Source organism: Diplotaxodon limnothrissa, linkage group LG10 (genome assembly GCF_057381915.1).
Source record: "Diplotaxodon limnothrissa isolate DT_005_m linkage group LG10, D_limnothrissa_male_GT1.1, whole genome shotgun sequence".
Taxonomy (NCBI): Eukaryota; Metazoa; Chordata; class Actinopteri; order Cichliformes; family Cichlidae; genus Diplotaxodon; species Diplotaxodon limnothrissa.
In genome coordinates, this window is record NC_140605.1 from 31,164,426 (window position 1) to 31,178,066 (window position 13,641).

The 13,641-nt window shown below is 42.1% G+C and overlaps 1 protein-coding gene across 1 annotated transcript in view; it reads right to left on the reverse strand.

Moving 5' to 3' along the window:
* Positions 1-13,641, reverse strand: part of gtf2ird1 (GTF2I repeat domain containing 1) — a 45,197-nt gene that overhangs the window by 21,353 nt on the left and 10,203 nt on the right. Inside the window, exons 2-8 of the mRNA XM_085364715.1 lie at positions 9,883-10,012; positions 8,300-8,441; positions 6,396-6,572; positions 6,075-6,258; positions 3,364-3,680; positions 1,829-1,924; positions 817-900 (exon numbers count right to left, since the gene is read on the reverse strand). Of these exons, the coding sequence (XP_085220841.1) occupies positions 817-900; positions 1,829-1,924; positions 3,364-3,680; positions 6,075-6,258; positions 6,396-6,572; positions 8,300-8,441; positions 9,883-10,008 (1,126 nt within the window). The 5' untranslated portion in view covers positions 10,009-10,012. The remainder of the gene's footprint in view (positions 1-816; positions 901-1,828; positions 1,925-3,363; positions 3,681-6,074; positions 6,259-6,395; positions 6,573-8,299; positions 8,442-9,882; positions 10,013-13,641) is intronic.

Consider the following 13,641-nt stretch of genomic DNA (forward strand, 5'->3'; position numbering starts at 1 on the left):
AGTTTACGACGTAACATACATACGTGGCCGATGTTACCCAGCCACAAAAGAAATAAACAAAACTTCAGGACGTGCTTCTCCTGGGTTCCCTCTCTTTGTTGTGGTCATTTTTTCCCTACAGTGTTTCCACTTCTTTGTATATTCTCACACGTCCATTCCAATAATTTCAGCAATTTCCAGGAATCTGCTGATATTTGTGAGTCCTTATATTTAAACTATAATTATCCTTCCTTGTATTGAGACAATGATAATTATCCTCTCACTGATAAATTAAAAAACTGCAGAGAAAAAGTATCAATCAACCCTTTTGTGTACATGGACACAAATCCGTACATTTGAGAGCAAACTGATGAAAAATCCCATAAGGGTGGGAAATTTGCATCCAGAAACACGGATCATTGGACTGGAGGTGACATGACTAATTCTTAAACTGCCTTGATGAACCATGCAAATACACACAAGTTCATCTTCGTATCTCTGCTCTCTGTCAAATAAATCTGTGTGTGTGTGTGTGTGTGTGTGTGTGTGTGTGTGTGTGTGTGTGTGTGTGTGTGTGTGTGTGTGTGTGTGTGTGTGTCTATCTAGGGCAGGCAACGCTGATCCATCATCTCAAGTCACGCAGATAAAAAGTTCTTGACTTGATTCCAAATGGTGAACTTTTGCATTTGGTAGCTTTTCTCTATTAAAGACAGCACGAGGATCCTGCAGCTGGTTTGCTTGCGAGCATCCTTACATGCTTTTAATGCATCATTGCTGCACACGTCTTCACGTTGAGCTGTTTTTTTAGCCATTTGTGTAGTAAGAGGACCTCCTCACCGTATCTGCTGTTGAACAAGATCTGAACGCACTCTCTCAGCGTGTTGATGTCTTCTGTTTCCCGAATGAACGCGTCCCATTTTTCTGTATGAAAACAGAGAGAAGGAAATGCGGTCCTTACATCAAAGTTTACTGCAGCTTTAGCCTCTCAAAGTGTTTTATCTGACTGTAGTGCTAAGGATCTGAAATTAATCTTTTCCATTTACTCAGCAACAACTTGGTAAATCAGTGCAATCTTCTTAAAGGATTATTCTCAATAGCTTAGCCCTTCTTGTTTAAGTTTTCGCACAGGTCAGCCTCAGTTCAGTAAACAGTGCTTGGCTACTGTACATATCAGCCTCCAAATCCCGGCAGGAACAATAATAACAGCATGCAAAGTCTCCTCTATGGTTGTAGATTTAAGTAAAATCCAAACCTGTCATGACATATAGTGTAACAGGAATAATTTTAAGAGGACTTTGAACCTCGTTATTAATAAAATAAAATCTGAGTTGAGCTTTAAGCCTGAAAATGACACATCTGTGATCACCGTTTGATAAACTACGGCGTCGTCATGGTTTCCTAACGACCTCAAAAACATCTTCAGTTCAGTGCTGGACAATGTACAGTTCTCATGTCTATATGTATTTATATAATCGCTAAGAATAAGTTAGGAAACTGGAAAATGGAAGAAAAAGCTCTTTAATCAACTCATCCGATGAATCTGTAAAACCCATTACTGCTATTACGCTGCAGCCACAAAAAAAGGAGCTTTGATGCTAAGAACTAGTTGTGATATAATATGAGGGAAGCGCAGTGACAGCCTTTTATCCAAATTTGAAGCCTTAATGAGAGGAAATATAAGGGTAATATTGTGACTATGTGTATAGCTGAAATATTTAAATCCTTCTGTTTAGCTGTCAAGTACAAAATAGCATCAATGAAGAAATCTCAAACCCATCAGCACTAGCAATTACCACAGCCATTTAAAATGAAGCCAAATGCCTATATCGTCTCGGTAATTCAAACGTACCTGATTTTTCATGCACGATGGAGAAGAGTAGCCTCTTTGAGATGTGGATGCCAGTAGGGCTCTGACCCTGCTCACCAGGTAGCCTTGTGGTCTCATCTAAAAATGCAAAAATAAACACATTTCAGGCAGAAATGTTAACTTGTCATGCTTATATTCACTGCCAAGATGCACATAACCAGTGATACCCCTCAGCCTCCTAATAGATACACTTATGGTGAGATCTTTCTCAAATTAGTCTCAGAAAACCTGACCTTGACCTTGAAGTCAAGGTCACCAATATTTGAACCTGTCTTAATTTTTGGGTGTACATGTTGCCTGCACACATGACTAACATGACTGAGAGTAAAACCTAAACTGTGTTTTGTAATATTTGTCTACATTTATGAGAAAACTACTGACATTTCAAACCTAAGTGAACATACTGAATACCGAGGGCTATGAATGAAATGATTCCTCTAAGATGCGAGTATAACAAGGAAAAGTAGTGCTTGAGTGAAATACCAAACGGCAATGGTCTTTAACTGCAGATCTAACTCTTCTATTCAGACCTGAGGCACAGGAGAAAATACTTACCTAGAGCTTTTACTGTGTATTGTTAACATTAGGATCATCATCACGAATGCTCTGTGGATCTTACTTTTATACTACATTCATATAATAGCTCTTACTCTTCTTGAATTCAAGTTTTCGGTGTTTTATAGTAACTAGTGACGGTCATTCAGAAGGAAGGGGGAAAACACAAGGGCATGAAACAGTTGGGCCCAATCTAATGAATGTGGTTAAACATTTCCCTACAAACACTGCATGTGTAATAAAGAGCAATTTGAAGCCCTTCATCCCATTCTTAAATGTGTGGCACACATGTGTCAAATCAGCTTGTTGACTGTGGCTCATCAGGTAACAAGTGAACTGGACATGCATCACAATACTGCAGCTGATTTTTGTTTATGATCTAATTATGATCAAGTGATCAGAGCTGCAGCAAAATGATTTTCTTTGAATGGTTTAGGAGGACTGTTACACTCCTAGTTAGTAGTGCCAGCACCAGCCGAAGGTCCGAATGTAGAGAAGTCGGTGGGGACAGTTAACTGTTAAACTATGAATAATCAGCTTCACAGACATCTTTCACAAAACATCATAAACATCTGTTAAAAACACGGCTATAAATCACCATTTCAGAAGCAAGAAAAGTGCTTATTCTGCATGTGGCATCTTTTATTTTTGTAAATGAACCACAGTCTCTTCCTTTCTTACTCTGTGCCCTCCTCATCTGCACTGTTTGAGGTAATGTCCATAAAAGAAAACAAAGACCTATAGGTGCTTTCTTTAGTGATGCAAAGACCAGAAAACAGCTGTGTTCAGTAGGTTGGAAGCCAGCACTGTCTCCAGTTGCTGCTTCCAACTAGCAGGCACGGCCAGCAACACGTCCCCCCTAGCTGGATATACTATTAACCCCGAGACTCTGACATAACAACTCACCTCGCCCCTATTCCATTGCTGAAATCCACCTTTACACATGTTGTATGTTAGCTTACCAGTGTTAGCACTGTCTTTCACAGATGTGCTCTTCTCTGACCCAGGTGTCCAGTTGGCCAGCCTGTCCTTGCCCAGGTTGAGGAGAGACATGGGTTTGAAATCCAGCTTGCCGTCTGGGTGGGGTTTGGAGGACATGGGCATGCCGTACAGGAAGTTTGACAGAACAGAGTTGCTGGAAGTGGCGGGACTTGACGACGTGACTGCTTGCGCGGTCGTCTTCGCTGGGCCGTGGCTGCTTTGCGTCATGACCGCAGTGGAAGCGTTGTGATTGACATCAGTGCTAGACTTGGTTTCTCGAGACAAATCTTCCGGTTGCCTGTTCACAAAGACAACAACAAAATCAAAAAGGGAAATAACTTGTAGGGCTACAAACATGAGACTATTATGTTATGATTTGCTGCCTGATTGGTTAGAACATCCTTGATACCAAAAAGAATTAAATAATAGGCATTTAATAACATCATTTGGTCTCTTTACTTGCTGCCTCCAGCCCTTTGCTTTTCAAACAGGCCCAAAACTCCAATTAAATTCTGCACAGTCTCACAGTGCTGCATGTTCATATTCAGCTTCATTATACAGCAGTAGAGAGAGGAAATTCCCCAATTTGTTTTGGGCAAACATGTGACAGTTAGCTTTATTACACACAGAACAGAGTCTGAAACAACTGTCATGTTGCAAATTTTAATACGTCCTAATAAAATCATTTTTTGCAGCTGCTTGATCAAATAAAGTCTTAATGAATAAATGAGACTGAGCTAAAAAAGAATGTGGTCCTCAGTCTTGTGACTGCTGATCCTGGCCTGCTCCAGCACCAGTGCTTCTTCTTCCACAAACACTCACAAACCACGAGTGAAATCATTTCTGCCGTTTTGACTTTCCAAGTTTTTAAAAAATCCTTTCTCGTGGCGCAATAAATGCTGTGCAGAGTTTTGGTGTCTGTTAAGCCTTTAAATTAATGGATCTATTACTCAAAGTGGATTTCTTGGATTATACAGTGTTTGATTAATAACACAGCCACTTTCATTATTGTAATACAGCACTGTTCTCAGTCTGAACTCTTGCCAAGTACTTTAGCTGATATTCAGAGTTCATACTACCCTGTTACAGAGTGCTACAGAGCAACTGTTGTCATGGGGACAGGTATCCAGCTCAGCGGAGATTACTGTAGAGCTGGCTACACAGTTCAACACGCCCACTAACAGGGCAGGGGCACAAATCATTGCTTTCATGCCACATAAATATGTGCTAAGCAGTGAATTCAGGGAAAAACGGCATCAGATTAAGCCTCTGTGGAGTTACAGGGCCTGTGTTCAAACAGTCCACTTGTTTACCCACCCACTATACAGCATTTGCAATATAAGCTGTTCACTGGGGAGCAAGCGCTGACAGCTGTTTTAGTGAAAAATGAACAGTTTATGCAACTAGATGTCTGGTAGGATGTAACACGCTACTACTGCTGTTAGTGGACCACGACAAAACAGCAAAAACAGAAGTATGCACTACAAAGTATTAGCTGGCAAAACATGAGAAAAACATGCAAACAGGAGAAACATGCAAAGCTAAAGACGACTGCAGCGGTCAGGACTGTGTGGATCTCCTCTAAATAATATGTACAAACTGCACTTGTAAAGCTCACAAGTCTGCCACAACTATGCACAGTCATTTGAGAGCAGTTTTGGGTTGAGAGCAGTCTTTAAAGACTGGCCGAACAGCCACCACCACCAAATTCAATATTCTGTCTACTTGAAAGGCGCGTCTCTAATATATTTCAGACACTGCTAACAATTATGTGCCTGCTATCGTTAATTATTTATGTGGCTGAAACCAAAAGCAGAACATCTGCACCACATCTAAGGCTAAGGACAAAACAGCATAGCTGTTTTTGGATAAGCACATGTTGTAGTTTACATGCATCTCTCCAAATGACAAAAATCTGTGTACATTTAACTTTATTTAGAACATATTTCAGCTGGACTTTATCCACCTACACAAGCATAGCGACAATTAGAGCCGTATTTGTGCTATGTGCAACATTTTGTCACCCATGAAAAGCAATGAAACACATTAAAATATCATTTTTTAGAAGCAGCTGACCAAGTAGATTAAAGGTAGACGACTAAAACACGCCTTAAATGTTTCTTTTTTGTAGCCATTTAATTTTTTATTCTGTTTGATTGCTATAGGAAGGCCAGTCAAGCTGCTGTTCTTGTTTATGATATTCAGCAGTCTCTCGTCCCTTGGTCGGACATCCACACCAACTGGAGTGGAGCTGGTGATGATAGTGCTTCTGCTCTGTAGAGCCACTCTCAGCTTGAGGATCATTCAAAGCTGATGTCGCTACGTAGAGCTGGAAGAATGAGCACCAACTGCACGCTACAGTCCAACACGGTGGACATGGAGACTTACTGGTGAGGCAGCTGATTATAGCTCCATATTTATTCTTCTTTATAAACTCCAACATGCGTGCACCTCCATTTACTAAGTTTGTACACAAATACATCCAGTATTTCCACGTAAATTAATTGTATCTTTTAAAACTCTATCTACGACGGATGCACCAAAGTCTGTTCACTTCCAATTAAAAACTGCACAAGAAAACATATCAGGGCAACTAACACAAGTTCATCTTCACATTGGAGTTATCAGAAATGCAACAACTGCTTTCAGAATGCGATCCAACCATTCACAGTCTCTCACTTTGCAGACTCACCTTTTCACGGTGAAGTGGATGCGATGGCTCTGCTCCAGGATCTTCATCAGTGTCTTGGTGTCATACTCAGAGGGCTTCTTCAGGGCGACTCCCTCAGGCAAACCATGAGCCACCACGCAGCCGGGGTCCTTCTGGATCCACTCATAAGGCACAGGGACCAGGCTGCTCTTTCCCACAGCCTCACCTGCATACCGCATGACGCACTGAGTTTTGCTACCTGACTTCCAAGAAACTATATAAAAGTGGCTCCCTATGCTCCAAACATGGATTGCTTCGGCACTGCTTTATGAAAAAATCTGGTTTAAAAAAGGGACTACTCACTGTAGAGCACAGTGAAGACCTCCTCCACCATCTTCCTCAGAACAAAGATGTTGGACTGGGCATCTGATGGAGCTCTCGGTTTCCCATGTTCAGCATCCTTACTCAGTTTGCTGAGATCGCCCTCCTGGTCTTTGGTATGGGAATTTGCTGCAGTCAGATTTTGCAGGCATGGCACCCCTGACCCCAAATAAAAGAGAAATGACTTTAAAAATGTCCAAATGAGCCACAGTATGATTTAGGATTAAGTAAACTCTTTACCCCAACAAAGTCATTCATTTGTCTTTGAAGGTTAAAAACAAAACAAAACAAAAAACAAATGACTGAGAGTCTGGTTCCTAAAACTAATGACTATGTCACCTTTTGAAAAATAGTGTCATATAAAACGAATGACTTGTTTTTCCAACAATGTGCCTAGATGAATGAAAATAATCTCCAATAAAGCGGGGAACATTAAGCCGTTCAGTTTGAGTCTTAAATAAATCAAAGCAAAGTTGAGCCAATGTTCTCAGTAACAGATGCCTGATGAAAATTAAACTTGATGAACTGGTGTTACGGGCATAGACAGTATAAAAGAAGGACGGGGCTAGCGTGACATCACCCAGTGGGCTCTGATGTCCTGTTGCGAAGCCTGTAGCGTTTTTAGCAGTCGCCATCTTGACAAGACAGGGATAGATCTGACCATGAAAGCATTCAAATATTCAGTTTAATATTCAGTATGTGCCAAATCACAACACAAATCACCTCGAGGTGCTTTATGTTGTCAGGTAAAGACCCTACATTAATAAAGAGAAACCCCCAACAATCATACAATATGAGCAGTGGGCGACAGTGAGAAGGAAAAACTGCTTTTCAATAGGAAGAAACCTTCCACAGAACGTGGCTCAGCCAAAGGCAGCTGTCCACTGCTTGACTTTTCAGACCTGGACTCTACGTCCATCTTTTAAACTGTCCATGGTTATGGGGGAGGATATACTGCGAACTGAGTGTATTATCTGTTGCTTCACCTTACCTCTCAAGTAAGGTGAACAAAGGGGGCTAAATGGACCAATGCCAACTTCTAAAATATATTCAACTTACAACCTTGGATGCTAGCATAGCTAATGGAAATGAGAGTAAAAGGAAGGAGTAAGAGACGCGAAGAGACACAAAATCAACAATAAATATACACAAAAAACCAAATATAACAAAAAACCAAGATAATATTGGTCTTCCAGCCAAAAAATATGACAATAATATATGTCTGTGGGTTAGGGTCTCTTGAGTCACATGAATCTTGTGCTGGCTAAGTGAAAAGTTGGATTTTTAAAAAACATTATTTGTAGCATCGGCACAAAAGGAAGTGATAAATTATAGCAAAAAAACAAAACAAACAAAGTATCGTTTACTGGCCAAATTGCTGTTGTAAACAACCTGTGGTGTGAGTCAGAACTGTTATGAAAGTGTTTGTCCGCTCCATTACTTTGCTCAGTTGTAATAAAAATATGGAATATTAATTTATCTCCTCCTCCTACAAATGCACGGTGGGTTTTTAAAAGGAGTGCTATAAAGTACTGTCAGTAAATTTGTAAACATAATTCATCAAATGGCTTTGCTAAATAAGATATGATGAGACACTTTGCTGATGTATTGTTATTTGGGATAAAAAGGGGGGGAAATGTGGCTCTGCATCTGCTTTGGTGATTTATTTCATGGCGACATCATTTGATGTTGAGGTAAGCTGCCGTGATTATTAAAGCTCAGATAATCTGCATCTGTGCAAGCACAAAACGAAGATTTCTTCGGGGACACAAGTGACACAAGCGTATTTTAAGTAACGACCTCACAGCTGCGGCTGTATTGAGAGTGATCGATGTTCTACTAAGACTGAATGAATTATGGGAAACGATGTTCAGAGCGGTGCTTACGGCAAAACTTGTAGAAGTCTGTTTGGATTTCCCTCCTGGAGTTGAGGAACACTCTCCCCTTTTCTGTGCCGACGGCGATCACGCTGTCCTCGTGCACGGTGACGCACGCCACCTCGGCGTTTAGTTTAGACATCGCCATGCACTGCAAAACAAGGAAGCTTTTAGGTTTACAAAGGACCGAAACACTGTAAACTGATGGCTTAAGCAAACAAAATGAAAATGTCAGTGACGACTTCCAGTTGTGGTGAAGAACTTCACGTACACTTCCATGTTGGGCATGAATCTTTGTAATTTTTGGCTTTTAAGGGTTTCCTTGAACTGTTCTTTATTCAGAGTACAATAATTGTACAACATGCATCTCTAATGACATTCAAAAACAAGAACTGAGTTGTTTCCTTTTTTAGATTTTCTCTAATCCACATGTGGTTTAAAGGACACATAGAGGCTCAAATTACACAAACACACGTCCTTACAAGTTGTACTTTGACCAGATGCTTTTGGTTCCAGTCAGTAAGCTTCTGGCATAATTCTGGCTGGATATTTGACCGGGTCAGGTTCCTGGCACATGAATGGCTTTTAAGCATACTCTTCTAATTTGAAATAAGGTTGAGGTCGGGCCTTTGGGAAGCCCATTTCAAAAGCCGAATATTAAGCCAGCTTCAGTGCGTGTTTGGGATCATTGTCCTGTTGGAACACCCAGTTGTGTCCAAGTTTTAACCATCTGGCTGTTGATTTGAGGTTAGGTTATAGAATTTGGAAGCACTCTGCCTCATTCATTCATTATTCATTATTCCATCCACTACCACTGGCAGCAAAACAGCCCCAGAGCATGATTCTACCACCTCCATACTTGACACCGACCTTCCTTAAGTTTGAAAGCCTAACCTTTGGTCCTCCAACTATAACTCTTGTACTGCAACTAAATAGCTAAATTATTGTCTCGTATAACCATAAAACTTCTCCAGAGGGGATTTGGCTCGTCCAGGTTTGCAGCTGCAAATTTCAGTTGACCATGAAGTTGTCGAATTTAGAGTTTAAAAGTGTATGACTACTTCTGATCAAAACTGTAAGAGTCAACGCATGGCGGTTTATTTATTAGCCAAAATGAATCCAGGAATAAACGCAGGACTTCTGTAAGTGGACAACACGCCTGGTGACCCCCCCCGACCCCCCCCCCCCCTCCCCCAAACTATATACACAGTTAAATTAGACCAATGAAGTTATTTAATTTGCAGAGACAATGACTTTGCTGTTTCTCATAAGCTTGCATTTCTTAGTATGGAGCAAGACTTCCTCCATATAGGAATCATTTACTGGCTTTTACTTGAAACACGTTAACAAAAATTATTAACAATCTTGATATTACTAGAAGAACTGCGTCCTTATTTTCTTGGAATTAAGCAAAATACACTATTCCTCCCTTATATTCAATGCATGCTCACATAAACAGAAAAAGTAAAAACTATAGTAACACTTTTAAGGTGGATTTCATGAAATGTTGAGGAAAAAAATGTCATTTTGGCCCCACATGTCAAAATCTCCAACAGGAAATAACGCTGTATGACCCTTGATTATGAACGTACCACTGAGTCGAGGGCAGACACCAGGCTGGTGAGGATCTCCTGTCTGGCTGACACCAGCGGGACCTGTGGCTCGCCGCGGGAGTTCGTCCTGATGCCGTCGCATGCCAGCTTCCTGATCTGAGCCATGCCTCTGCGGGGACCGGATGAACACAGTTTAGACAGGCAGCCACAGAGCGACACAGACAAACCCTGCATGTGTCTGAGGATGCATTCCTGTACACATGCTGCAGTGACCTGCATTCAAAGCAGGTTCTGCTGACATCATGTGGTTTGACTTTAAGCAAATATAAGCTTTTATTCAGAACGCTGAGCTCTGAAAGGTGAATAATTAATTCAGAAGGGAGGGAGGGTTTCCTTCACCTGTTTCACACAAATACGAGTCTACAGGCCTCATTAGGCTGGACTGGGACTTTTAAAGTGATTGCTGAGCAGATATATTTACCATCTTTAATGTGCCAGCATGCTAACATTATCACAAAACAAAAAGCAGAAGAGAAACTTACTGGAAACCGCTTTAACTGATGTATAGAAGCAGGACCACAACTTAGACGCTTCTTTTCCTGTTATATGCCTATAAATGGATTCCTGCCATGCACGCCTGTTTGTTCTCATTCTCCATGCCCCATCCACCCACCCCTCTACTTTCTTTCTAATATCACCTCTCTTAGGGGCCCCAGGGGGGGGTCTACAGAGCAAAGAAGCAATCGTAGATCCATGCCAAAGTCATCATGCTGCTCCACCGTTCCCATCTGCCAGATGCAACTTGCACAATTCAGCTTCACTAAAGGAGTATGAACTTCAGAGGGGGGGGATCGGGATTCATCCTCTGTGGAACATGAGTGCCAGGAGAATTATCCTGGTTACAGATTTTCCAAATTGTCCAACTGAGTGCCTCCAAGCTTATTAAATCCTTTTCAATACTGGTTTCATGTGCACTACAAGATAATGACGTAAATTCACAGCATGGGAGCTTTGGCACACCTGAGTCACCTGCAAATCTTTTGTTTGTACATTGTGTTTAGGCACAGAGACTTAAAAAAAAACAGTCGTGCTGACATTGAAAAACCTGTTTAGGACTACTCTTTTTAAAAAAGAGACCAGAGTAAGTGAACTGAGAAAGACTCAAACCCACAAACTGAACTGACAGTGGCACCGATATCAATCAAATCCATTCAATCCATTCCGTTAATACAGCATAGTGAGTACAGCCTCAATTCTTAACCTCATGAACTCCAGAAGACGTTACAATGAGAGTCTGCTGCATGTTGATATGAGTATGATATGAGTTGCCTGTCCGTCAGAGGATAGACTTTAAAGTTCTGATGCTGGCCTATAAAGCTCTGAATGGTTTAGGACCAAAATACATCAATGACCTCCTGACCCAGTATGAACCATCCAGATCCCTCAGGTCATCTGGATCCGGTCTTTTATCAGTTCCCAGAGTCAGAACCAGACACGGAGAAGCTGCATTCAGCTTTTATGCTCCTTATATCTGGAACAAACTCCCAGAAAGCCTCAGATCAGCTGAAACACTCAGTTTATTTAAATCCAGGTTGAAGACTCACCTGTTCTCAGCTGCATTTGAATAAAGCACCAAATCCACACTTTAAGCTTAAATTTCAAAACTTACATTTAACTACTGATTTTATCTACTGTTCTGATTTTATCTGTTTTGATTTTATATACTGTTGTTTGTTTGTTTGTTTGTTAATTAGTTAGTTAGTTTATTTGCTTGTTTTAATCAATTTTAAATCATGCTTTTTATTTGTTCTTGTTTCTAATGTCTCTGTAAAGCACTTTGAATCACCTTGTTGTTGAATTGTGCTATACAAATAAACTTGCCTTGCCTTGCCTTGCCTTGATATGAGTTGATATACCTAATCCCCGCGTACAGACAGAGGCTGAAGCTCTCCAAACCTGTCGTGAGGACTAAAAAACTGTGGAGCAACGAGGCTGTGGAGGAGCTTCGCACGTGTTTGGAGTCTACAGACTGGGACACAATGAAGGCTGCTTCTAACAGCTTGGACGAGTTTACGGACACTGTCACCTCCTATATCCACTTCTGTGAGGACAGCATTGTGCCATCACGCACCAGGGTGAGTTATAACAATGACAAACCCTGGTTTACTCCTAAACTCAAAAAGCTGTGGCTGGAAAAGAGAAAGGCGTTCAGAAGCGGAGACAGGGACTGCTACAGAGAGGCCAAGTACAGGTTCACTAAAGAAGTGGACATTGCTAAACATCAGCACTCTGAGAAGATGCAGCAGCAGATCTCAGAGAATGACTCGGCCTCTGTGTGGAAAGGTTTTAGGAATATCACAAACTGCGACTGGGAAGAGTGCCCGCCCTATGGAAGACATCCTGCATCGTCCCGGTCCCCAAAAAGAACCGGCCCAATGAGCTGAATGACTTCCGACCGGTGGCACTGACGTCACATCTTATGAAGACTCTAGAGCGGCTCTTCCTCAACCTCCTCCGACCACAGGTACAACATGCCCAGGACCCACTACAGTTTGCATACAAGGCGGGTGTCGGAGTGGAGGATGCCATCCTGTACCTCCTACACAGAGCCCACTCACACCTGGATGGGGGAAAAGGCACGGTCAGGATCCTGTTTCTTGACTTTTCCAGTGCCTTTAATACCATCCGGCCCTGTATGCTTCAGGAAAAACTGAACAGGATGGAGGTGGACCCCTGCCTGGTGGCTTGGATCTCCGACTACCTCACCGACAGACCACAGTACGTCAGGCTGAAGGACATCACGTCTGACACTGTGGTCAGCAGCACAGGAGCACCACAGGGAACTGTGCTGTCCCCTCTTCTCTTCACCCTGTACACCTCTGACTTCTGCTACAACTCTGAATTATGCCACATTCAGAAGTTTGCAGACGACACAGCCATCATGGGGTGTATCTGGGATGATCAGGAAGAGGAGTACAGAAGTCTGGTGAGGAACTTTGTCGCATGGAGTCACACAAACCACCTGCAACTCAACACCTCAAAGACTAAGGAACTGGTTGTGGACTTCGGGAGGTCTAGAGCAGGTCCACTGCCGGTTCAGATAGAGGGGGAGGAGGTGGAGGTGGTCAACAAGTACAAGTACCTCGGGCTGTGGGTGGACAATAAACTGGACTGGTCATGCAACACAGAGCACCTGTATAAAAAAGCCCAAAGCCGACTGTACTTCCTCAGGAGGCTGAGGTCTTTTAACATCTGCAGGAAGCTCCTGAGGATGTTTTACCAGTCGGTGGTTGCTGGAATACTTTTCTATGCTGTGGTGTGCTGGGGGAGCAGCACAGCAAAGAAGGACTCATCCAGGCTGGAGAAACTGATCAGGAGGGCTAGCTCTGTGGTCGGCATGAAGCTGGACACTCTGGTGACAGTGGCAGAGAAAAGGACATTAAAGAAACTGATGGACATTATGAACAATGCTGGGCATCCTCTGCACACGGCCATAAACAATCAGAAGAGTCTGTTCAGTGACAGGTTGCTTCTCCCAAAGACAAGAACTAACAGACTTAAAAACTCCTTTGTCCCACACGCCATCAGACTGTTTAACTCCTCTCTGGAGGGGAGAGGGAGGGGAAACAGGAGGACAAAGGAGGGGGGAACAACTAAGCTGTAGTGCCTCTTCACCTCACTGTGCAATACCTTTTGTGCAATACTTTTGTAAATAGTCAACGGTGCAATAGACTCAATACTTGAAATGTGCAATTCACTTGTATTTTTATTTTTATTCCTATTTATTCTATTTATCCC